The 25,236-nt window shown below is 38.7% G+C and overlaps 1 protein-coding gene across 4 annotated transcripts in view; it reads right to left on the bottom strand.

Annotated features, from left to right (window-relative positions):
- Window positions 1–24,699, bottom strand: part of SLIT2 (slit guidance ligand 2) — a 360,745-nt gene extending 336,046 nt beyond the window's left edge. For 3 of the 4 annotated variants that reach the window (XM_032400092.1, XM_032400094.1, XM_032400096.1), the window contains exons 1-4: window positions 24,016–24,699; window positions 21,201–21,272; window positions 19,973–20,044; window positions 8,737–8,808 (exon numbers count right to left, since the gene is read on the bottom strand). In XM_032400092.1, the coding sequence (XP_032255983.1) occupies window positions 8,737–8,808; window positions 19,973–20,044; window positions 21,201–21,272; window positions 24,016–24,194 (395 nt within the window). In that variant the 5' untranslated portion in view covers window positions 24,195–24,699. The remainder of the gene's footprint in view (window positions 1–8,736; window positions 8,809–19,972; window positions 20,045–21,200; window positions 21,273–24,015) is intronic. The other variant, XM_032400095.1, reaches the window with a different exon arrangement.
- Window positions 24,700–25,236: the final 537 nt, after the last annotated feature.

Below are 25,236 nucleotides of genomic sequence, written 5' to 3'. Positions count from 1 at the left end.
ATCGCCCAGTGACCTAGGTAACACTTTGAGCAATAAAGAATAAATTTAATTTCTCCAGCATTTTGTGAGGATTAGGAACAATTGTTGGCTTGCAATGACTTTTTATCCTTGGATTCTTTTTCCTCCAGAGCATTCCTCCGGTCCTAAAAGAGAATTCTGATGGTTTAAGACATAGAACAAACAGAACTTTAAATTAGGCTTTTTTCAATCAATTGGAACTGTTGGAGGGGAAGCAATCAACCTTTCTCTGTGCTGTTCTCAGCTATTCACATACTTCAAGCTTTAATCTTTCACTAGTAGAAGAAACCTATCATGAAGGGGTAAAGCTATCTTTTCCCATTCTGTTTCCAGACGTATTTATTTCTCTTTTCTTTAAGATTTTTTTTTAAACACTTAAATCAAGTTGCCATACTTAGCTGTACACATTCATTTGGGGGAGATTTCAAGAGGCGCAGATGTTCTCTTAATAACATTTCACACAGCCATGTCGTACCCTACACCACGGGTGTTGCCACCAACAGGCCTTTTTACTTTTCATTGCTTCCTTCTCTAGAATTTAGTTTTTAAGGGGGGGGGGGGGAAACACGTCTTCCCAAAAGTTTCTTATACAGATCACAATTTATCAAATATTTATCACAATTTTTCAACTTCCTATGGAGAATTCAGAGACAACAATTAACTTGGTTATGGGTAACAGGTAATAAAGAGGATATACATCACATTGCCTCTGCCTGCAAAGCTTATGTACATGTGAAAAGTATTGGAGTTATAATAAAAACATAACAAAACAAAAATAGCTTCTGGCTCAGATCTACTTCATTATCAAATATTGTTTAAATCCAAAGTGCTAAGCGATTTGCAATTTGCACTGCATTTTGACATATGTTTAATCTAAAAATGCACTTACAATCACATATGCAGTTTATGTAAAGATGACAGAATGTTCCACGGATCACATCATATTTGCATATTACAAGATCAATGGGTTAATTATCTTAGATGGTTTTAAAGATTGAAATTTTAATTAGCAATAAAAATGTCCTTTAGTAACATGCGCAAATCTTCTTGATAACTTTTGGAACAGTTAACCCATAGTTTAAGGAGTTTACGCAGTTTTTCGAACTAATTTATACTTTTACTTCATTTATTTAGGAAAAAACATCATTAAAACAACCACCCAAATATGTACATTAACATTAGTTTCTGAGTCACAGTCTCTGTTCCTATAGCTAACTCATTTTATACAGGAATTTTAAAACCACATGAATCATCAACTGGGAGAGGGTAAAAGATCTCATTAAGAACATTCTGGCCTTAATGTACCTTGTGTGGCCAAGTAAGGAGAAACAAAATGATGCAAGTGCAAATTTTATGTTAATTTGTAGTGGTAGAAAAATTAATGTGGCTATGCTTATGTATGTGTTATTACACTGAAAATAATTGCAAGGCAGAGGTGAAACAGAACAAGGAGATTTGCTGACTATGGGCAAGTTGCAAAGACATCTGTGTGACTATTATTTCATCTTACTTTGCAAGACAAGATAATAATCATACAATACAATTTCTATCATACTGGAAAGTTGGCAATGTTCTTTTGAATACAGAATCTATAGTATGACTTGAAATATCCCCATGAGGAAAATATGATCATTCCCATTTTAAAGATAAGGAAACTTGACTCCAGAGGTGTCACCTGATTTCCAAAAATAGCCGAGTTGCTAATATCGGAGTAGGTATTTAAACACTAGTGCTTTATGTCCCCTCTCTTATGCTATAAATTAATTGATTTCAGTGTCTTAAAACCTAATGTAAATACATTAAAATTAGCTAAATAGAACTAAAATCCTATGGATACTTATTCCTAGAATTATTTATGTAAACTTCAGTCACTGAATTATATAACCTTGAGACTGCAGTGGCATTTTTATGATTTACCACCAAATTTTAAAATATTGCCCTGATGATGTGTATTGAAAAATGTCTTTTTGACATGAAAACCATAAACTTAAATTCAGGTGTCAGCAAACACAACCACTCTTGAGGAGCTAAGTTTTAATTTACATATCACAGGTCAGATGTTGCAATGGCTGAGGCCCACAAATACCACATACCAGCATCTATCACAGTCTTCCCCAAATTCAAACTGGCCTACCATCAGTACTTGTTGGTGGAGATAAAAACATTTACATTTGAGAAAGCAACCATTTAAACAAGTACACTGGCAGGGGAAAGATTCTTGCACTTGATGCAATTAATTATGCTGTGGATTTCACACTCGCAGAGTATATTCTGTGGGTGGGCAGCTGCAGAAACCTACCAACTTCTGACTTTCTTCAGCAGCAAACCTTCTACTTGTAATCTCTTTGAAATAAAACTATCAGCATGGGGCCCGGCAAAAATCTCAAGTACGATGTTAATCTTCCTTGCGTTTATAACTTCTAAATCATAGGATTACATGTGGATTTTATTTATTTTTTTTTAAGATTTTATTTATTTGACAGAGAGAAACACAGCAAGAGCAGGAACACAAGAAGGGTCAGAGGGAGACGGAGAAGCAGGCTTCCCCCTGAGCAGGGAGCCCGATGCGGGGCTCGATCCCAGGACCCTGGGATCATGACCTGAGCCGAAGGCAGACGCTTAACGACTGAGCCACCCAGGCGCCCCTACATGTGGATTTTAAAACAAAATCAAAAGTAAGTCCTACTTAATGTCGCACCTCTTTTCTTCATGTCAAGTGGTAATGGCTAATATCTGTATATCAAGGCTTTTGTCTACCTACTTAAAAACAAACCTTTGGTTATCTAATAGGAATCTTTTGGAATTAAATGGTCCTCCTATATCTCTATTCTTTAAATGGCAAGAACAGAGTCCCTTGGGCCCAATAATAATAAGTCATTAATAAGATACTGAACAAAGAATGGGACCTGGTGTTTTAATCAAGGACAGTGAACGCGTCTCTAAGTTTTTTTTTGTTTTTTTGTTTTTTTGTTTTTTTTGACAGAGAGAGACACGGCGAGAGAGGGAACACAAGCAGGGGGAGTGGGAGAGGGAGAAGCAGGCTTCCCGCGGAGCAGGGAGCCCGATGCGGGGCTCGATCCCAGGACCCTGGGATCATGACCTGAGCCGAAGGCAGACGCTTAGCAACTGAGCCACCCAGGCGCCCCGCGTCTCTAAGTTTTATCTCACGGAGGGGTTCCTGGTTTTCAAAGTCAATCTGTTCCCCTTTGCAAAGTATCGGTATTACCAGCGCAGAGAGTGTATCCTTGCGCCGAATGGAACACAGTGCCACCACCTCTGAGGAACCTTCCCCCTCTGCACACCAAGCCCTTCGGCAGCCGCAGCCATGGAAAGCATCATGGCAGCTCACTAGATGAGTAATGATGTGGATCCGGCCGGACAACGGTAACCGTAGCAACCGTAACCTGCAATTCCTGCACAACCACTGTCGGATTTATTGTGGCAGGGGCCAAACAGGCCCAGAGTAAAACGGAGCAGGAAACCATGGCACCTGACACCTCTAGGGGCCCACACTTGAACCAGAGCTGGCAGAAATTAATTCAAGAGGAATTCTGACACGGGCTCTGCCGCTTTCATCCCTGGATACACGAATCCTATGAGACTAACTTACATAGTGTTATAGAAATGCAGTATTATATTAAGTTAACGAATATTATGCGTAAGTGAAAACTGGGTTGTTTTTATTTTGCTGTGTCTACCAAAACCCTCCAAGGTTTAGGGGACTAAACATTTAATTAGCCAAGTTACCCTTTAAGTTTAATTTGGCTCTCTATTATTCATAATGCCTTCCCAGCGTTAACTGTTTGCTCATTCACGTTACAAACCCTGAGCCCAACAGAGATTTAATCCAATACATCAAACACTTACTGAGAGGTTTCTAAAGGTCAAGCCTAATACTAGACCCTGGGGACATAAAAACACAAAACAAAACAAAACATGTTTTCATAATAAATGTATGTCAGCATTTACACGCATAATCATAGAAAATGAAAACTAGGTTAATAATAACCGACAAGTTTACTAGTGGTTATGTCTGGATGGTGGGATAATGAATAATTTCCACTTCCTCTTTTCTATTTTTCTGAATCCAAACCTTTTTAATATGAGGATACGTTACTCTCATAACTACTAAAAACCAAAAATAAATACTAAAGCTCCTTCTATGGGATGAGACGAAAGGCAAATAAAGACAGCCTCACTGTGTATTTGTTCTACTTCACAAATGCATTTTTACCATAATAAAACAAAAATTTGTTTTCTTCTAAAAAAAAGGCGCGATTATTATCAGAAACAATTTTGAGCATCTGAGATCTTATCTGACAACGACTAATCAAATTGACCTGACCAATCAAATTAAGTGGTCAAAATCTATTTGTCTCAGGTAAGTAGTCACTAGGCCCTAAAAAGAGTCCTTGAGTTTAAAAATACTATTTATAATGTTAGATAATTTAGAGGTTCCAAAGCTCACTGGGGAATAATAAATGCCACTTGTGAACCAGAAATAAAAAGGTTTCATTCAAAGAAGTAGAGAAAATGGATCACTGGGACTCATGCATTTAATTTGTTAGTTTTGTTTTGTTTCAGTAGATACAAGTGAAAAATGAGTTTCTGCAATACGCCTTGCATACTTAAACTTATGTTAGAAGTCTGGGTAAATATAATGATACTCAAAGAAATAAACTGAAAACCACAAAACAAATATTTATAACCAAATGTTCGACCGCAGTAGTACCAATGAAATTCCTCTCTAACGAGCCTGGATTAGTAGCTGCAAACTCAAGTTAAAAAGTGTGAATCACTCACTGGTAAATCACTTTAAGGTTACATTTATCAGGAAGATTTGTTTATGCTACTTATATATATAATTGCCACTCATAAATTTCAATCAATCACAATCGCCCATTTCAAAAGTCACTAAAATCTCAGACAGTTAACCAGCTCCAGATTGTTTCAAAAATAATCTTCTCCACTCTTAAATTGATAATAAAAATGCAATGCCGGTTTTGGAGGAGGAGTAAAAGGGAGAATGGCGTTTCTACATAAGTTAAGGAAACTGTGTGCTGTCTCTTTTAACCTCCAACCTATAGCCCTTTACTTTCCCTTTACTTACACTTTCCATCTGTCAACAAGTGCTTGTAATTTTATTACACTGTCCTGTAGTTTATGCAGAGTTGGTATTACTTTACAGAGTTCTGTTAATGGACTGGATAAATGGTAATGCTATTTAAACTAGTCTCCTGCTCCAACAAACACAGCTGCAACTGTACTACTATTTCTGAGCAAACATCTTGACCTGAACATGTAGTGCTTTCTCAACCCGTCCAAAGAGAAATTGGAGCAGACAGCAAAGGAAAAGCATATTTGGCCGCTAGCAGCAATCAACCGTGTCAAATCATAATTCATATACAGCGTACCCTCTTTTTCTTTTATATTGCATTTAGAGTCCAAAAAAAGCATGTGTGCTTCTTCACCCGGCATCTCATTTTCAGCCAGGAGTCAAATGGTGATTATTTGTTAAAAAGTGCAAAGAAAATCTGCATAATGTCCAGTACATCGGACTAGTTTTAATCTAAGTAAATAATGATAAAAATCAGACATCAGTATAGTATGAGCTACCCTTTAAATAATCTAGTAAACTTCTTCACTAGTTATATACTAGGATAACAAGTATTAAATAAGGTTAAAATATTAACTGGTACAGTAAGTTAGAAAAAGAAACAGAGATACTAATGAGAATTATGCAACAACTGATAAAGAGAAAATAAATTATAAATTTGTTTCTTTCACGAATTCTAGATGTATCTGTCTCTACTAAATTATCTAGCAGGGCAATTACGGATTGCTTAATTTGTATATGCAACAACCAGCCAAATACCTTCCCTGCCCCAACATATTTTCTTTATTATTTATCAGAAGTCCTTTGTTCTGTCACTTATCCTTCTTGTGAAAGAAAGATTCATTTTTCCTTTTTTTAAATTTTTTTTAAAGATTTTATTTATTTATTTGTCAGAAAGAGAGAGAGAGAGAGCACAAGCAGGGGCAGTGGCAGGCAGAGGGAGAAGCAGACTCCCCACTGAGCAAGAAGCCTGATGCGGGACTTGATCCCAGGACCTTGGGATCATGACCCAAGCCGAAGGCAGCCGCTTAACTGACTGAGCCACCCAGGCATCCCAGAAAGATTCATTTTTCAATGAACATTTTAGAGGACATTTTTGTTTGTAGATTTATGCACATTTTTCCATCTGTTAGAACATTTGTTTCAGGTGAACTACTAGGCACCTATATCACATGAAGAAAAATCTGAACTTGAATCCTTCCTCTTGGAAATTACACTGGCCAGGCAGTTAGGCTCACAAGCTTTTGTTCCTTTATTTACTAAACACATTTAATGGTGGTTTTTTAATCCAATTAATTAATCCAATTAATCATAAAAAAGTGGTCACATGTAGTTTATAACTTATCCTCTCAAGAGAAGTATCATTGGTAACAATTCACTAAATCTAATTCAGGTGGGACAACAGTGCCTCAACTCAAAAGAAGATTCCTGACGTGAGGATGCAGAAAAAAATTACACCACTATGTTTCACATGTATTTAGTGCTTATGTCAGGTATTAATTCCCAGTCAATATTAAACATTAAGCCATCAATCTGTAACTTTGGGAACATCAAAGCATTCGAGTCCCTCTTGCCACTAACCCTAAGAAATAAAACTTTATCTTCCAAAACTACCCAGAGGAAATCATTTGAGCCAAACAGGTAAATCATAACTCTGAATGCATTTTCTAGTTGCCCATTTTCCCATTTTTTTACATGCTTTTAATTAACTAGAAAATACTGCCTGAGAGTTTTATGGGTTCTATTTCTATAATTTACTTCTTGAAGATGTCAGTTCTCTCTTCACCCAGTGGCTTCCTAAAGTTACAAAATCACAACAGCATAAAAGAAATCTGTTGGTCCACTATGTGATATTGTCCAAGAGGAAAAAATGATCAACAGAATATAATTTGCTGATAAGAGAATTCTGCACTGGATTACACCACCTGAAGCCTCCTAAGAAAATTAATCCAAGTACTTCTAGACTAAAAAACACATATTCTTGTTCCTCAGAGGCAGTGTAGAATTTTCCCTTCTTTAGCGTAATACTTTTAATTGTAGATGACAGTCATTCATTTAAGTTATATTTTCATAGCTACATAGAAAATGTAAAATTACCTAGACTGGTGTGGATTGCTTTTATATGGACACTCAGCAAAGTGGTAGTTTCATATGCCTCATTGTACACTAGGCTTCAGTCTCCTCAATCACAAAAACTTAAAGCACAAATTAGAATGACTCTTAAAACCATCTCTGTGGCCCTTCTTGGAAACTAGGCAGAAATATTTAAATATAAGTATCAACTTACATACATATATATAATCTTTATAATAGCCTAGATCCTATTTCCTTGGTCAAAATAGTCCTTACGGAATTCTTACTTAAAGTCAATCTTCAGGTTTCTTCTTTGATTTTTTTTTTTTTTTTTAATTTACTTAAATTGAGCCAGTTAACCAGCAGGGAGCACAAGAAGGAGAAATCCTGCCAGGTGACTTTGGCTATCCTTAGAGGAACAGTACCAAGAAGGTCAAACTCTAGAGAGGAGACGGCGTGTGTTAGCTGGCTGCACATTTGCCCACTGGGACAGTTCTGTCTATAGTGAGCTAAGGCATCAGGAGGACCTAACAAAGATCCTGGCCACAAGGCAGGGAGGGCTCTGAGAGGTTCCTCCTTCTGGAACTGATAACAACAATATTGAACTAACAGGCTACGATGAAGCCAAATTCGGAAAAAAGCAACGTGCTCACTTTCCCTACAAACAGGAAGCTACAGGACATCCCATCATCCCAGTGGGAGCCATGCTGAGCAGTTTATTCTGTATATCCCAACAGTTCTGTCACAATGTCCATGAACGTCAATAATCATTGTTATTTATTTTTCCAACACTTTGTAGCTTATCTCCCATCTGCACAAAATCACTCATATGGTGGAAAATCTCATTTTAAAAGCTTTTGAAAATGTGTTTCCACTATTACATATTAGGTCAGAGAACAAGCATTCCAGGGAGGAAAAACTAATTCTGCCTAAAACTCATGTTATGCTCCTTCCAAAGAAGTACTTCCGTTAACAGTCTAGGACGTATTTGTTGGGAAACCTTTACAGTCACTCCTATTGCAGAGTTTGGAACTCTGGCTTTAAAGGGAACATTTAAGAGGAAATTTACAGCCCTCTTTAAATACCTTATAATAATATTTCCAGACTAATAAACACCACCCCAGTACAGAAACAATGTCAAGAAAGCTGACATTAAGAACCCTAACTTTACAAGAAAACACCGCCAAACTTCCTCTGAAGAGGAAGTACAGTGGCAATTTTCCCCTTCAGAACTTAATCAGAAGTTTCCGTAAAGAAATAAGGTAAATCTCCTCATTATCACATAACCCAGAAAGAATAATACAATCACAACGACCCATACATAAACCACTAAATGCTAACCAAATAAAACAACGGGAACCACTGGAAAACCAATCAAATTTCCATAAGACAAAAAAAAGGCAAGCTTTTAATCCATTAATCTATCAGTGAATAGATTCCAGGAAAGCCCAAGGAAACAGATCCAAAATACATTTAATAAAATACAAGGTACTACCCAAAGCAACAGTAACTATTTCTGTCTTACTTACAGCCTGTACAACTTCGAAGTCCCAAGAAACAGCAACTCAGGAAACAGCTGAAGGTGATTTCTGTTTAAACGCCTTTGGAGAAAAACAAAAACAAAGCGTATGTTACACAAAAAATACCCAACAATGAGTCTGTGATTTGGTCGTGTCATGCCTCATCCTGTATTTCGGGAAAGAAAGAAATGACATTCAAAAGAATTCAAGCATTGCAAATCAGAAGTTGCTTACACCTTTTGTTACCTGACTCTTTAAAAGCAATTTTCCATTACGCTTACTCAGGTGATTCCCCGGGCCTAAACCCTAACCTCCTGTCTGTGCAACATCAGTCATCCAGAATACACACAATGAAAAAAGATGTCTTGACTCAGACTCCGGTGTCTAGGTCAGGCGAGTGCTGTACACAGTAAACGGTGCCCTAAAATAATTCACACGCTGTCCTGGATGACCTAAATTTTCAGCCAAGGCATAGTGGGGGAGATGGAAATTTCAATTTTGTTAGCATCTTGCTTAGTTGTGGAAAAAAAGTGTGAGAAAATGTCAGCACGATTTGTCCCTATGGGCGAAAGCAGAGGAAAACTGCAAACTCCAAACCTAAACCCACAGTTCTTGAGCCTTCACTGAAGATAAGGCTAGGTTATAACCAACTGTGGTGGCTAAATATGTTTAGATAATGCTTTTTAAAATGTTTGCCTGATATGAAGTTAAATTTAGAATTTAGGAAAAAAACGTGATTGCAACCCTAACTCAATTAAGCCGTGATGCCATGTAACTAAGTTCTTCTGGAGTGTGCATGCTTGTTCAACAGCAGGTAGATTCTGGCGCTGATGTACTAATCTCCCAACCCCATTCATTTTAAGTGGACAATTTAACATTTCAGTAAAAATAAATGTCCATCTCTCTGCTTTTCCCAAATTTGAATAAAATAATGACAAGCTGATACAAAAATGTACATTTAAATGATTTACAGGTCGCTATAGCTGTAGATGAGAGTAAGAAGGTCCAGAAAACTAATGTCACTTTGAGGAAACTACAGGTATTTCTTGAGTCTTAAATATAACGTTAAAAGGACAGGAAAAGAAGGCATATCAATCTTGACATACATAAACGGTCATCAGATAGGAGCAAAATTATACTTATTTAATATGCAGAGGGCAGAAATGGCACTAGTGATTATAAAACTCTTAAGAAAGTAGATGATAAGGGAGACCTTTCTAAGAATTAGAGAATTTCCAAGGATTAGAAGAAATGGAATGATCTGCCTTGAGAAACTCTAAACTCTTCATTCCACTTATATTCAAGCAGAGGCTTTGTGTTTTGTTTGTTTGTGTGTTTTTCCTGCAAAGGACATAATAAAAGAAATCCTGCATTAGGTGAAAAATTGCACCAGGTGAACTCCAGAACTTCTTCTAACTCCAAAATGCCATGAGGCAATGATGAAAACTGTAACTTTTACTACATAAACTCCTATTATGAAGATGTTGATCACCTACAGAAACATTCTCAACACTTAATAAAATGCACACTCATAAAAAAGTATGCCAAGACAATTAGGGGGAAAATAATAAAATTAGTGGTGAAAGGGTGGAATTTCTTCCCACTTACACTAATTTTTATAAATAAAGCATATAACAAGGTTAAATTTAAAGTGAAACCAAAAGCTATTACTCATTTATTTTTCTCTGCTGGGCATGGAGAAAGGAAGGAGTACTTCTGAGGAAGGAGTACTTCCAGAATCTACTATTATACAATTCTGATAAAATGCAACTTAATTATGACCTTGTTACATTTTTCTCTCAAAAAATCAACTACAAATACTCAATATTTGTAGCAATTATAATTTTTCCAGGGAAGCAACTACTCTTGGAAAGACTCCCATTATTCAAAGAGCCAATCTCGATTTCTAAAATGGCAACATGGGCTATCGTAATCTCACCCAAACCACTGGACTAACAAATATCCTCCAGGATTCTCCAGCCACAACTAGGATGCTCCTTCAAGCCCCTAGTCCCTGCTGTTTGGGGAGCTTTCCTTTTTCAGATGGTACTTTCTTACATCTTATGTGAAGCTTCCCTGATTCCCCTACACAGAGGTAGTTCCTCCCTTGGCTGTATCCCCATACCCCCATGGCATTTGATAAATAAGGGCCCTTAACATTGTATTGTATTTATTCACATACTCGTCTGTTTCCCAGTAGACTGTAAGCTCTTCAAGTATAAAGACCACATCTTTGTATCCTTTCCCTTATTCTCTGGCACTCAGTGGGTTCTTAGGAAATGCTAAACGAGAACATTCTTCTCTTTTTGCATTTTGATATAGCTCAGCAAAACGCTAGCATATGCATTTTATATTCAGCCAACTTTCCTCTGGGTTGCTTTCTGAGGTTCCTGCCTTAGTTTTTATGCCGCTCTCTAGCTAACCAAAGCCCCACCACCAAACTTGCTTTCATGGGCCCTATACAGCAATTACCCCCTTTCCCTCCCATCAACCTCCCTCCCCCGCTATCCTCAACATCATCTAGAAGTTGGAAGGAATCCAGTATGTCTAAACAAATTCAGAGATCCTGAGAAGTAGATATTTTGGATTGGGTACAAGCAGTGTCTTTTCTTAATTATTCCTTTCATATTCCCAGCCATTCTTAATTCACTCTAAGAGCAATAGCTAACATATACTAAGCTACTACGTGATGATCACTGTTCTGAGAGGTTTGCATGAATTATCTCATTCATTCTTCAGAACCAACCCCAACAGTAGGTACTGTTGTTACTGCCATCCTGGAGAGGGGTACACAGCTCATAAAAAGTAGAACTAAACTCTGAATTCAGGTAGGGTGATTCGAGAACGTATCCTCTGAATCACTTCTATCAAAGAGACACACACCAAACATTTCTAAACATTAATTCAAAATAATATAATACTGAAATTGTACTTCTCATGAACCTTTCCTTGGGAAAAACATAGCTTTATAGAGTCTATTTCTTTAATATCTATGAATGAACCACTCGAAAAAAAAACAATTAAAAAAAAAACGAACTCAATATTCAACTCACTGTTTTAAAGTTCTGTTTAAAATGCCTGAAGTTTGAGAGAAAAATGAAAATGTGTATAAAATCATTTTCTCTGAATTCAGGTAATTTATCGTTTCATGAAAATTATTGTGAATGATCTTAACATTGTCTAAACCAAACAGGAGCATAAGACAGGGTAGTGTACCAGAAGGGCAGATAATAAGTGATGTGATAACAGGCATAGAAACACAGTACGAATCCTTTTCCCCTATAAATGAGTATCAGTACACTTGGGGTTCCTGTTCTTTCTTCCATCAGTGCTAAGAATAAGTGGAAATACAAACATTAAAATAAAAGGTGAAATTCTCCCAAAATATTCAATGAAGGGAAAAATTTTAAAGCAGGGATTTCTTGTAAAATGACCAGAAATTAAATTCTTAAGTTAAAGAGGAATTTTTTAAAATCCAGAATTATTTTAAAGACCACTAAGGTGCATAACAATTTCTAAACAGGGCTGGAAAATAAATAACCTAGCTAGCATCTTCGAATGACACAGAATACTTCTCAGTAGCTTGACGAGGACAGTGCCATAATAATCCTCATGTAAATGAGTTAAAGAAACTAAAATCTGATGGTCCCAGAACAGAAAAACTGCATGTAGTGAACTAAATGTATCTCTGAGGAGGATTTATGGGAGCCAGCCTACATTGGCTCCATTAAGCTGACCAGTTGGGTCAGTTACCTATTGTTCAGAGCAAGGACACTCCATTGTGTCAAAGGAAAGACAGTTACATGTAGCCCTTGAGCCATCACCAGCTAGATGGAATCTGCCCACAAGATCTCAGGGCTAACTGAGATCCTCTGGATGGCAATTCAGGACTTCAGAAAGGTGTGTCAAGTGTATCTCAAAGACATTTTTTCTTAGGGCAAAGATGACAGGATCCCAATAACCATTTCCTCTGTGTTACAGCTATTTTTGAGCATGACCTTCAGTGGGGTGAAGGATCTTTCTGTGTCGCACAAAACACCACTGGCCTCTGAAATGCTGATTCTTAACCTCAATGCGAAGGGCAGCCTGAGCATCATCGACAAGCATTGCTTTAAATGATCTGTCAGCGGCTTCTATGTCTTGTCCATTGGTAAAAGTGACAGTCTCTTATTTTTTCAACTTTTACCTCAATTCCATGAGTATGTGAAGCCTTCAACCCAATTCAAAATGTAAAATGGAAACAATTTTTCCTGTTGTTGTGAATGTAAAGTATTTTAGCAGTGTGCCCAGTCTGTAATACGCATTCAGTAAATACTGCCTTCATGGGCTTATCACGTACAAGCTCCTATTTGTCATATAAAAATGCCTTCTTTTCAGGTAAACTTCTACTTGTTTCTTCTAATGTTTTTATTCTAACATTTTTAAGGCAAAGATTTTTAACATTTATGCATTATTTAGATGGATAAATCAAACTTTTTGTAAAAATATTGCTTCCTCTTCATTCTCCTTACTTCTTGGCATTTCTCTACATCTTCAGAGCAATTATGAGAAATACTCTGAAACAAAACTTGAAGGAAGTTTTGTACATTCTTCACATCTCTTCTATTGCCATATGCCATGATAAGAAAATCAGAAGGAAAACGATAGTAAATATGAATGTACAAAAGTCAAATTTATTATGTACACATTTTATTAGCTCAATAAGATAAAATAATGCCTAAACTGAACTTTGAAAAAGAGGAGAGTTGTTGAAATGCATGATAATAGTTCTTTAAATGCCAACCATGTGATAAGCATTTTGTGAAACTATATGTACATTATTTTACTTAAACCGTGGACTGCTAGTATAATTATCTCTGTTCCAAAAATGAGGAAACAGGTTTGGAAAGATCAAGCAATCTGATCAATATCTCATGATGGAATTGAAACCAAAGGTTTTCCAGTTTTGTGCAGTAGCAGTATAATAGACAATGAGGTTTATCGGAGGCATGATTATCGCTAACTCAAAGCAAGAGTTTTCTGATGTCACTTAAGAGTTTCTGATTTTAAAAGGGGGTATAGGTGTTTGTGTCTGTTTAGAGAGCATAAACAACAATACAATCAATGAGTATTTGCCACATTCTACAGAATGCCAGGCAATAGCATATAAAACTACAAAGTGCCTAAGCAGAGGGGAGTCGAGGTTCTCTGCACCCTCTGCTCACTGCCAGAAGCTAGAACAGCAGCACATAGTGGGGGGCTCCAGAACTACCCACCTGCATCCAAAGTAGACGGATACTGCAAAGATGACAATCAGATAATTTTTTTATAAATGTTCTCGTAAAGTAATATTCCAAATGCATCAATACCAAATCATCCCCATTGTTACCAAACTGTCATTCTGAAAGCGTTCTCGCCAATATTGCCTGCAGTCCGGCAGATATAAATTGCTTTGAAAAAAGATAAGAGCAATATATAAAAGTCCATGCAGAAAAAGCTCTCCTTCCACGTAAAGTTGTGAAATTCCGTCTAGCAGGCATAATTCAAGCAGAAAGGTATCCAACATGAATGAAAGACAGAATTCAATGTAAAATATTTGACATTCACTGCTTCCACAAATACATTGTAACAGTGCAAACTAAAATACTCATTTCAGAGGACGTATAAAGGACACAGCATCCAGCAAACACTGTCACAAAGGATGAGCCCAAAACAGATGTGGGAAAAATAAACAGCCTTGCTGCTTCAGAATGTATAAAATGGTCCACAAAGAGCAAACAGGCCTTCTTGCCACTGTTCAACTTCAAGACCCATAAAAAACGATGCATGAGAAACCCTTTCAAGATGGACTCAATGTTCTGCTAAACTTTCCATAATGCACGTGCATTAAAGCCTTATGATCAGTCAGTGTAAATTAAAATAGTCCAGTATCGCTTATAAACAAATGAGAATAATTCACATTTAATAGATATTGCAGATTAAGTGATACACACTTGATCATCTACGGCAATTTCATCTCATGCAGGGTATATACTCGGCCTCTGTGAGTAAGTTTGATATGTTCTTGAAAGACAAAGTGTATTTTCCAAGAAAATAACTGCTGTGATTTTAAACTTGGTAGTATAAAGCAGCCAGAGAACAATTCTTTTGAGATGAGCTTGCATTCTTTTCCAAGGAGATTAGCACTATTGGTTTGCCCTTACTTTAAGAAAAGGAATGTGTTATGTGTTGCCTGTAAACTTGTAGGATTAGTCTAGAAGAGGGATTCTCTACATCCTTGATGAACAGGGGATAAGTGGTGCTTTCCTTCAGACCTGTTCCACAAAATATTCTCTACTTGAACTCATGTGTAGAGACCTACAACAAAATTCCTAGAGCACCGTAATTGCTCCACCTCCCACTGGCTGTCACATGCTTATGAATGGTGTGTGCACACAGGAGAACTAATTCAGCACCACATTAAAAAAAAAGTAATGTGTCCTTTAGATATCCTCTCCTGGGAGTGCAGTGTTTGGTCAAATGTAGGTTCTGATGTAAAGGGATTTAGACTTTTCTAAACTAAAATGAGTATATTTTTTATATCTCCTTGATAGAAACTTGAAAATGTCTTAGTGGACAGCTTTCTTTTCCAGGATTCCCTACATGGCTTCATCATAATACTTCAGGACTCATTTTTTAAAGAAAAAAGCATATCAAATGACATAGTAGGCAAAATATAATTTCAAATCTAAGGATACTAAAACTTGGAGAGTTGAACGCAATACTTGTCTTAAAAGAACATCCTCACATGTTATCGTTATGAAAAGAAAACCAGTCCAAACCTCTGCCTGTATCACTACTGTAATTTCCTTATCGTAAGGGTATAAGATGATAGTAAAGTTAAAGCAAAGCCTAATATCCAAGATCTTCTATGGTATACTATTGGTTTTCATTAACATAATTTAGGAATATCAGCATTTTATTTTGCATATAAGTGTTCCACTGCATTTAGGACTTAATGTCCTAACATTTTTTTGACAACCTTAAACAGTTTCAAAACTTTCTCATACTCATGCTTTTGTGTTAGGAAGGAACCCATAAATGCAGATGATTTTCACTAGTGGAAACTGAAGTGGCCTGGGTCTCCTTAAAAGGCCATAAAATAGAGCTTTAATGACTGCAGCATAATCCCATAAACTATAAGTGAGCAACAGAATTTTACACCAGCCCACAAATGTTCTGAGCCCCGATGTGATTTTTTTTTTTTTTTAACTCTCAAAGACATTATCCACCAGCCAAGAATTACTTTGAATTAACAACTTTGCATGGAGACTTTATTGCAGATATACACAGGTATCTTCTCTGAAGGATAAAGGAGTATATGCCATAAATGTTCCAATTCTTTCTTGTAGTTTATTTGTAGTTTGTTTTCCTTAATGAATTTCCATTGAATTAACTAGTTACTTAACTAAATTAGATTTCAGTTGAACACTTCGATTAAACAAATGGGAGACCTCCTAATACATCTACATGAGGCACATTTCTCAAGGCTTCATTTTATTCCCAAATAAGCAGGTACTACTGGCAACAGAGAGTATGGAAATCTGCCACCACACACGTTAGGTCTGGGAGTACAGTACGGAACTGTCGAAACAGGAAGTGATGTGTGGTCATGGTGTGTAAGTGTGATTAAGATATACTCCTTTTGGGGCGCCTGGGTGGCTCAGATGGTTAAGCGTCTGCCTTCGGCTCAGGTCATGATCTCAGGGTCCTGGGATCGAGCCCCACATCGGGCTCCCTGCTTGGCGGGGAGCCTGCTTCTCCCCCTCCCTCTACTGTTCTCCCTGCTTGTGCTCTCTCGCTCTCTCTGTCAAATAAATAAATAAAATCTTTAAAAAAAAAAAAAAAAAAAAAAAAGATATACTCCTTTTACAGTGAATCATAACCACATTCTGATGATGATCCTATTATCTGACGTTGTTTTCCACACAATAGAAAGGACGGAGGGAAGGAGAAGGGGAGGGAGTGTGGAAGGAGGAAGTTTTTTGGTTTTTTGTTTTTTTTCTTTTAGGAGGAAGGTTTTTAATATCCATCTATTTCTTGACATTTGACTGATAACCCTGTATTTCACTGATTCTTTGAAGTGCAGAAATAAATCCTTCTTTTTGTAGCAATAATGCTTTGATTTACAAATAATGACTTTCTCATTCTAAGCTAAAATTAAATTCAATCTAACAACAGCAGTAACAACAGCCTAATCTGTTTCTTACAGATTAAAAGTTGGATTTCTAAAAGGGCACAGATCTTATCTTCTGTTTTCAGACTTGTCTTCTTTCTCTAGACCAAACTAAAACTCTATCAACATAAAACAAAAAGAAAAAACTTATAATTTTGAAATGTTCACAAAATATCACTTTGGAATTGTTTTATCATTTTAAAATGAAAAATACTTAGAACCACAAATTACACACAAATAAAACTAATATTTTTATTTTTTGTTCTTCACACAAAGAATGAAAATTACGTTACTATAAATATTATATGAATGGCATTTGTAACATAAGCCTGCATTTACACACCTTTTCATTATTTAGAGTTTGAATTTAAAAATGCACGTCTAAATTGTTAAAAATCATATGAGCTTGCACAATATCTGATTAGTTAAAAGTTAATTCATTGATCACTTCCTGTTCCTTACATTGTCTCTTGAAACTTTTTGGGAAAAAAAGGCAAATTTTTGTGATGTTGATGACCACCTACTAAAATAAGAATATATGCCCATAGGCCATAGTAATTTGCTATGGAATCCCCTGGTTAGCTTTTTTATTTTTATTTTTTAAATAATATACTGAACAAAATTTATAATAGTTTATTTCATGACAACTTGAATGCATTCTTTAACACAACTGCCCTACCATTTAATGTATTTTTAAAAAAAATAAATATTTGAAAAGTGTATCCACAATGTTCCTAAGAAATGGTTTTGAATTCCAGAGTCCCAAGGAGATGAATTGGCTGTCAGATAACAATGTGCTTCCATCAGATGGACTTGGCAGTTGTAAACAAAAGGAATTTTCTCAGCTTTTCCTCACAAATATGAAATATTTGCTTTCGGCCAACAGCTGGGGTGATTTAAAGAAGTCCTGCATATATATTAGTTTCCATTCAAAATTACAAATCCTCCTCCCACTCTGAAACATCTGACTGCATCTTAGTATAACTGAAAATTGTTCTGAGATAAAGTGACATTCTCAGGAGAAGTAAAAGTCAAAAAATAGTACCTACTTACAACTCTAATCAAATTTCAGATCACAAGCCATCTGGTTAATAATTTTTAGAAAAAAGGAATTTGTTCAAATGATATTTGAAGTGACTTGAAAAACAATGAAAAAGTTTGGTCTGTTCTAGCATTTCTGAAAATATTTAAAACTACAATATAACCCAAATAGAGACTGCATGAAAAGTCACTGAAATTCCTTCAGTTGGATGTTGCTTAAGAATATATATACAGGGCGCCTGGATGGCTCAGTCCTTAAGTGTCTGCCTTCGGCTCAGCTCATGATCTCAGGGTCCTGGGATCAAGTCCCACATTGGGCTCCCTGCTGGGCGGGAAGCCTGCTTCTCCCTCTCCCACTCCCCCTGCTTGTGTTCCCTCTCTTGCTGTGTCTCTCTCTGTCAAGTAAGTAAATAAAATCTTTAAAATATATATATATACATATGCATATATATATATTTCCATATGATAACTAAAAATTGTTCATGAAAAAAATGTTTGAATTATAATTTTAAATTATCTATTCATCTTACCAAATATTTAAATTATATCGATACTTTGTAAATAGATGAATTAAAAACACCTTTACAAGATACTCACTAGGAATTAACTATTCATAAAAGTCTATGAAGGTAATCAAAGTATATTTTCAGAGTATTTTCATAAACTAAGAGATAGGTTATGAACTTATGAACTTTGTAATGAACTTAACCAAATGTTTACCTTGTTTTTACTTCTCTCTGAAAATTAGCTCAAAGTAGTGACTTTCCATTTATTTTGAATTCCACAGATATATTCCCTATATTGTAATATTTATCATGGACAAAATTTTACAGTAAAATAGACACCTCTGGGTTTAATTTTACTTGTGGTGATAAAAATGGAGCCTATATATTTACAAATATCTTAGAAGTTGACAAGCCATTTTTTTTCTACTTATAATTACACAGAATTAACTTTTGCCCTTGGGCCTAGTGAATCTGAGTATGTGCTATGCTTAAAATGAACTTCATATTTCATTATTTTAAATAAAATTTTTATTTTTACCTAAAGTGCCTATTAAAGCAGGCATGGAAATTGTTGCTACTTTTAATAGAGCTGTTATTTAAAGTGCAATAAAATGCAAACTTATTAAACTTGAGTTATCAAGACATATGAGACATGTAATTCATACTTCAAATTACAAAGTGTGTAATTTATTTTAATTATTACAGACAAAAGATTTTGTCCTTTGTAGATGTATACTGTAGATATAAATTAAAAATGGCCCTCAAGTAGTATATTCCAATCCATGAGATTTTGTGTCTGAAAAAATAAAATATATTTTAAAATCTGAAGTCCACATGATCTTCTTGGGAAGAAAAAAAAATTCAACGTTAAAATGACCATGTTTTGATAATATAATTCTTGCTTCCATTTCTACTAATCTTTAAATTCTTTTTCCAGGAGAAATATTTAGAAAGCTACTATAAAATAATGAAAGTTGTGAATAGCTGTTACTAACAACGTTCACCACAAGTGATAAATATCAAAAAGCAAATTTGTATCACTAAGAATTTAAAATATGTCCTCAAATGTCACTTAATGACACACAAAGCAACACCATGAAAATTAAAATAAATACTAGTAAACTTTTCTTTTCCAGAATATACTATAAATGCAAATAAAATCACTACCTTTCTTCCTATTAAAGCAAATAAAAAACTAGATAGACCATAAGGAAAACATGTACCTCTCTAAGTACCAAATAAAGCAATGGCTATTCACAAGGAAATCAATGTCTCAGGAAAGGAAGTCTGTTTTTTTTTTTTATCTTTATTAAAATTTAGTACCATTTGTGCAAAATTCCACAATTTCTAATTGTAAGTTAGCCTGAAAGCCACTTGTTCGACCTCTTGTTTCTGTAAAACGTTCAAAGACTAAGACATGAAATTGAAGACATGGCCCTTGAAATTCAAGTATTTTTTAAAAATACAGTTATGTCGTCATAACTTTGGAATTAAAAATACTTACAGTCTCTCCAGTTCTTTAAGATCCTGGAATGCTCCTCTTTCAATGGTGCTAATCTTATTCTCCATAAGCTGACTGAAATGCAAAGTATAATAGGGTCTTAATGTTACCACTCCCCATCTGAGCGAGTTTCAGTTCAGCAACTGAAAACTTGTAACCTCTTTCCCTTTATAAAATTAAGCAATGCTCTGGTTTGAGAATTAATAGCAAATTTAATGATGATATATTTGAGAGAAATCACAGAGGGCAAACAGCATCCACATCACAAAACTTCGATAGAAAATACTAATGTAGTTTCTCACAAAATTTACTAGTCAAAACTCTGAACCTCCCACTACAGTTATCCTGAGGAGCAACCCATGACACTGCAGTTTTGATAGCTATTTTTGGTAAACTGATTTTGGAGTGAGTTCTTAACTGAAAGAATCAATATACAGCATGTCACCATACACATACTTTAATTCACTTATGGATATACATCAGAAATTGGAAGATTTCATAATGGCCAAAATGTGTCCTTTAAAAGATCAACACCCAACACACAGTGATCAAAAGTATATGTTCATTGCAATGTAAATATTTACAAATCTGTGGGTAAAAACAGTTTTACATTACATTGAATCTCCAGTGATGGTTCCCTCACAACAAATTTTACCCACTAATTAAAGAAGTAATCATAGTGCAACAATATTATAAAAACTACAGAAATGTAAAATACAATAAACAATTCAAAATATGACCAGTGTATTTTTAAGGAGAAACATGTGCCATCAAAAACTGCAGGAAAGTTGGATTGCTTGATTTTAATGTTAGAAATTACATCTAAGCGTTGTTTGCTAGAAAAGTTAAATGCAGACCCACTTAAATTCTTTCTTAATCTCAAATCCTTAAAGTGTATCAAATGTCTCACATTACTTATTCATATTGTGAAAGCAATTATTCTACACATTTATATGCATAAGGCACTTAGGGTATGGTATAGCAAACATTTGAGGTCATTTCTATAATATTGTTTCAATGGCAAGCATCCAACCTTAAAATAAAAGCCTACATTTTCATCAAAAGCTGTAATACAATGATAAACCAAAAAAAAAGAAAGGAAACCAAAACCTTTTAAAATTTTATGTTTCTGTCCTTGGGACAGTTTTTCAATCTGAGACCAGTAACAATACAAAATATTCAACCTTAAGAACAAAAGAAAATTCTTCAAAATACAGAAGAACATACTTACAGGACTCTTAGGTGTCGAAGACCAGCAAAATCTGTCTTGGTAATCCGTGTGATGTTATTTCCATTCAAATCCCTAAGAAAAAACAAGAAAATGAAAGTTCCATTTTATTTCTATCAAGATCTAGTTAAACAAAGAAAAATAAAAATTTAATAAGAACTTAAGTCAAAGATCAGTTCCAGTTACTGAAGTAGTTTGCAAAGTAAAAGAAAAAGAGAGAAGGAAGTAGTAAGCTTTGAAATATACATACATGTACATATATATATATATATATATATATATATATATATATATTAATGATTCTTAGGCAGTTTACAGAGTCCTTGCTTACTGGCATCTGACAAGAACACGAAATGATTATGTTATCAGAAGTCCTCTTTTGTGTCTGTAGGGGAGTGCTTTCAATTTTTGTTTTTATGAGAATGTGCTTATTAATTTCACAAGTATTCTGCTAAGTTAACTATTATTGTTAGGCACACCCCGAAAAAGTTCCCCTCAGGAAGTTAAGAAGAACAATTTCCTAATACTACCCAGGAAGAAATTTTTAAAAATTCAGAACCCTATCCTTAGGTGGCAGGGTGGCTAAACTTCCTAAGGCAAAAAAAAACCTTATATTGCCATCAAAAGAACTGCACTTCAAAGACTTGCATTTACAGGCATTTACCTTCCAACAATTCTATGTTTGTATGAAAACTAAACTCTTCATTTGCAGCTCAGGGAACCCCGCTGTGATGGTAAAGTCAAAACTACTAGCGGGGGCAATAATGGAAATAGATTCAGGCCCTGACATTTTTGTTCGGATTTCAGCACCACGTTTCCTTCAAGTCACCACCCCCTTTTCTGGCATCTTAGGTCAAGATCTAAACTTGCCCTGGTTCCAATCATTTCAAGTAAAACCAGGCTGTGTTGCGGTTTGAATGTTCGCCTTCACGGAAGTAAGTTTTCTTTTACCTCTGAGTAGAAAACACCATCTTGGAAATTTGTATGCAAAGTGCTTATTTTGTCAATGATAGAATTCTATAAGCTAGCACTGAGTATACTATTTTCTGAAAACTGTATTGATCCCTCATAGGGATATATTTTTTTCAAGGACCCGAAACTCAATTACTATTTTGTTCTGAGTGCATTCCCTTTTTGTTGAGTAAGACATGTTAGTGCCTAAACTTTTAACTGTTTTTAAACAGCACGAAATGACAAGTGCTAACAGAATTCTGCATTGCTTTCTCCCCAACCCACTCTCCATGCCTAGCAAAGTACCACCAACTTGTTCCTACAATTGTTGGAGTCTTTTATGAGCTATTTGACATAACATGAATCCCTACCCACAGCTCCAGACAAATGTGGTAGATCACATTTTGACAAGACACCCTTGGTAGGGCCCCAACTAGCCCAGCGCTAGAGAGAGTTGAAGTGGGGGGCAGGCCAGAGAGGCTGGGGGTGTGGGAGACATTTGCAAAGGAAGAAAGGGCTCAACTCTGGCCTTTAAGCTGAGGGAGAACGAATTGGGTTAGATAAGAAGAGCGATTCGAGGTGCTGCGGGCCGCGCCGGTGGAGACGTGCGGGTCCCAGCGGGTCCCCTCCGCGGCGCGCAACCCTCACACCCGGGGGGCGCAGAGGTCGCGGAAGCAGAGTCGGGGCGCGCTTGCCCCCGCCGCCCTCGCCCGGCGCACGCCGGGCCCACGCGCAAGGGCGAGTGGAGCGCGCCCAGGGCGCTCGGGCAGCGCGGGGCGGCGGCCTCGGCGTTCACAAAGGGAATGGCCTCCATGCTCCACTTCCCTGAACTCGGGAAGTGCCCCACAAGGAGCGCGTGGGCCGTCAACACGGGGTCTGCGATTACTTCTTCATTAGAGATTCGCAGAGACAGGGAGGCGGGGATGTCTACGGGCAGCAGAGCGCGAAGAAGGGAAGGAAGGAGAACTGAGGCCACGTGAATGGGCGCAGAAACTGCCAGAAAGGTGTACGGGAGCCCTAGGGCTCAGCAGGAAGGGCCGGGGGGTGGGCAGCGGAGGGCCGCAGGGTCGCCTTAGCAGTCGGACCCCGCTCGGCCGGTTCGGGTTAGAGAGCCAGCCCTAACTTAGCCTACACGGGAGGGGAAAGGTCCTCCTCTTCAATCACCGGTTCCGACACGTCTCCTGGGGCGGGCCGCCGCCGCCTCCTCCCTGGGGACGTGGGGGGCGGGGGGAAGAGTCGCGGGGGCGGCGTGCGGCGACCGAGCGAGCTGCCTAGGTCCTGGGGCATCCTTCCCTCTGAGGCCTGCAGAAGCTCCCCTGGGCGGACCCAGACGCCCCATGATCCCTTCTCCTCACCCCCTCCGTCCCCAGGAGGGTGACACTAAGCCGGGAGCAGAGGTTTCTCTCTTCTGAGTCCCCTCCGCCAATCTCCCCCCGCGCCACCCCGCGGCGACAAAAGCTGGGATTTGGCCCTGAAATCGACCCGCCAGTGTTGGCAACCGCAAGGTGACTCCGTTTACACAGTCTGGGGAACAAAGTCGCGGCTCCCTTGCCCGGGGCACTAGCGAGTACTTGTCCCCACGTCCCCGGCTCTCCAAGCCCCAGAGAAGTATCCTGCCCTGGGATGCAAGTGTGGGAAGAAGGGACCAAGCACAGCTGCCAGCGGGCCCGCCCCTCCTTGGGCAGCGGCCCCTCCCTGTGCAGCGCCCTCCTGTCCTTCGCCCTCCCAGGGAGTTCTAGCCCAGGATGCGCGTGCAAGAGAGCTACCCAGGCACATGTCCCTGTGCCGCTTGATCCCTCCAGTCTCGACGAAGGGGATGCGCGCGACCCAGTGTGTTGGGGGAGCGGGTGGAAGATCCCATACTCACAGTCTCTCAGTGTTGCGGGGGATATTCCTGGGCACGCTGCGCAGCGCCAGCCCGTGACAGTCCACTGTGCTGCCCGAGCAGGAGCACTGCGCCGGGCACGCCTGCGGCGCCACCTCGTTCAGGATCACCAGCACTAACCCCAGCGACAGGGACAGCGTCTGCCAGCCGACGCCACGCATCTTCCCCCGCCGCCTCCTCGCTCGCCGGCGCGGGGGGTTCCTCTTTAGCTCGTTGCTCCGCGCGAATCGCGCTGTGTCTGAGGCCCAGTATCTGGCGCGGGGCTAGGAACCCAGCGTGTCCGGGTAAATGTACACAAAATAATATGGAAGTAACAGTAATAATATTCAGGGCAGTAGAGCTGACACAGGTACGCGCCTCCCACCTCCCCTCCACCCTCCTCCAGCAGGGCAGGCGCTCCTCCGGCAACTTTAGGTCCTGAAGATCAATCGGCCAGGCCAAGGCTACAAGGAGACCCCAAAGCTGCGGTGAGATCACGCGTCGTCTGTCTCAGAAAGATCAACTTGGCGGTAAAAGAGCTGGGGATGCAGGGGCCGGTTGCGCGGAAAAGGGAGTGCTCCGATTCCACTGACCCCCTCTGCAAATCCGATTTCAGTAGGGAGGCTAGGAGACAAGAGAGGTGCTCAGTAGAAATGGTGGCCTCGATCAAAGTGGGCTCTCCGAAGCTAGAAGGCGCAAGAGCCCAGCGGGCGGGGAGCGGAGCGCGCCGGACGACTGGGCATGGCGCGCGGGGGCGCACGGGGCGGGGGCGCAGCCCGGGGGGCGCGGGGCGGTGCTGCGGGGCTCTGGCGCCGCTCACTCGCGCGGCCTCCCGACAGCCTGCGGCTCTTCCGCAACCCGGATAGATCCTCGCCGTCTCCCGACAGCCGAGGGCGGTTTGCAAACACACATGCACTTCACCGAAGGACGTCTCGGCAATCCCGCCTCCTGCCCAGCGTCCTTGGCGACGCTCCGCACCAGGGCCTTTCCCGAGGTCACGCAGAAAAGACAAAAGGGCAATGGGGCCGCCGCAGCCAGCAGCAATATCCACTAGTCACCACCCCGACAGAGGAAATCCAAGAGGCCAAGTTGAGGACCAGAGCTCCTCAGAGGATTGAGTCGGGGCTGGCTGGCAGGCAGGCCAGAAGGAGTGCAAAGGCCAAGGTGGAGGTGTCCGGGTCTTGGGTCCTGCCCGGGAGTCCTGGGGGATGACGAGGTGGCAGT

Source organism: Phoca vitulina, unplaced genomic scaffold, assembly GCF_004348235.1.
Source record: "Phoca vitulina isolate PV1807 unplaced genomic scaffold, GSC_HSeal_1.0 scaffold3, whole genome shotgun sequence".
NCBI lineage: Eukaryota > Metazoa > Chordata > Mammalia > Carnivora > Phocidae > Phoca > Phoca vitulina.
This window is presented reverse-complemented; position numbering and strand designations above follow the sequence as displayed.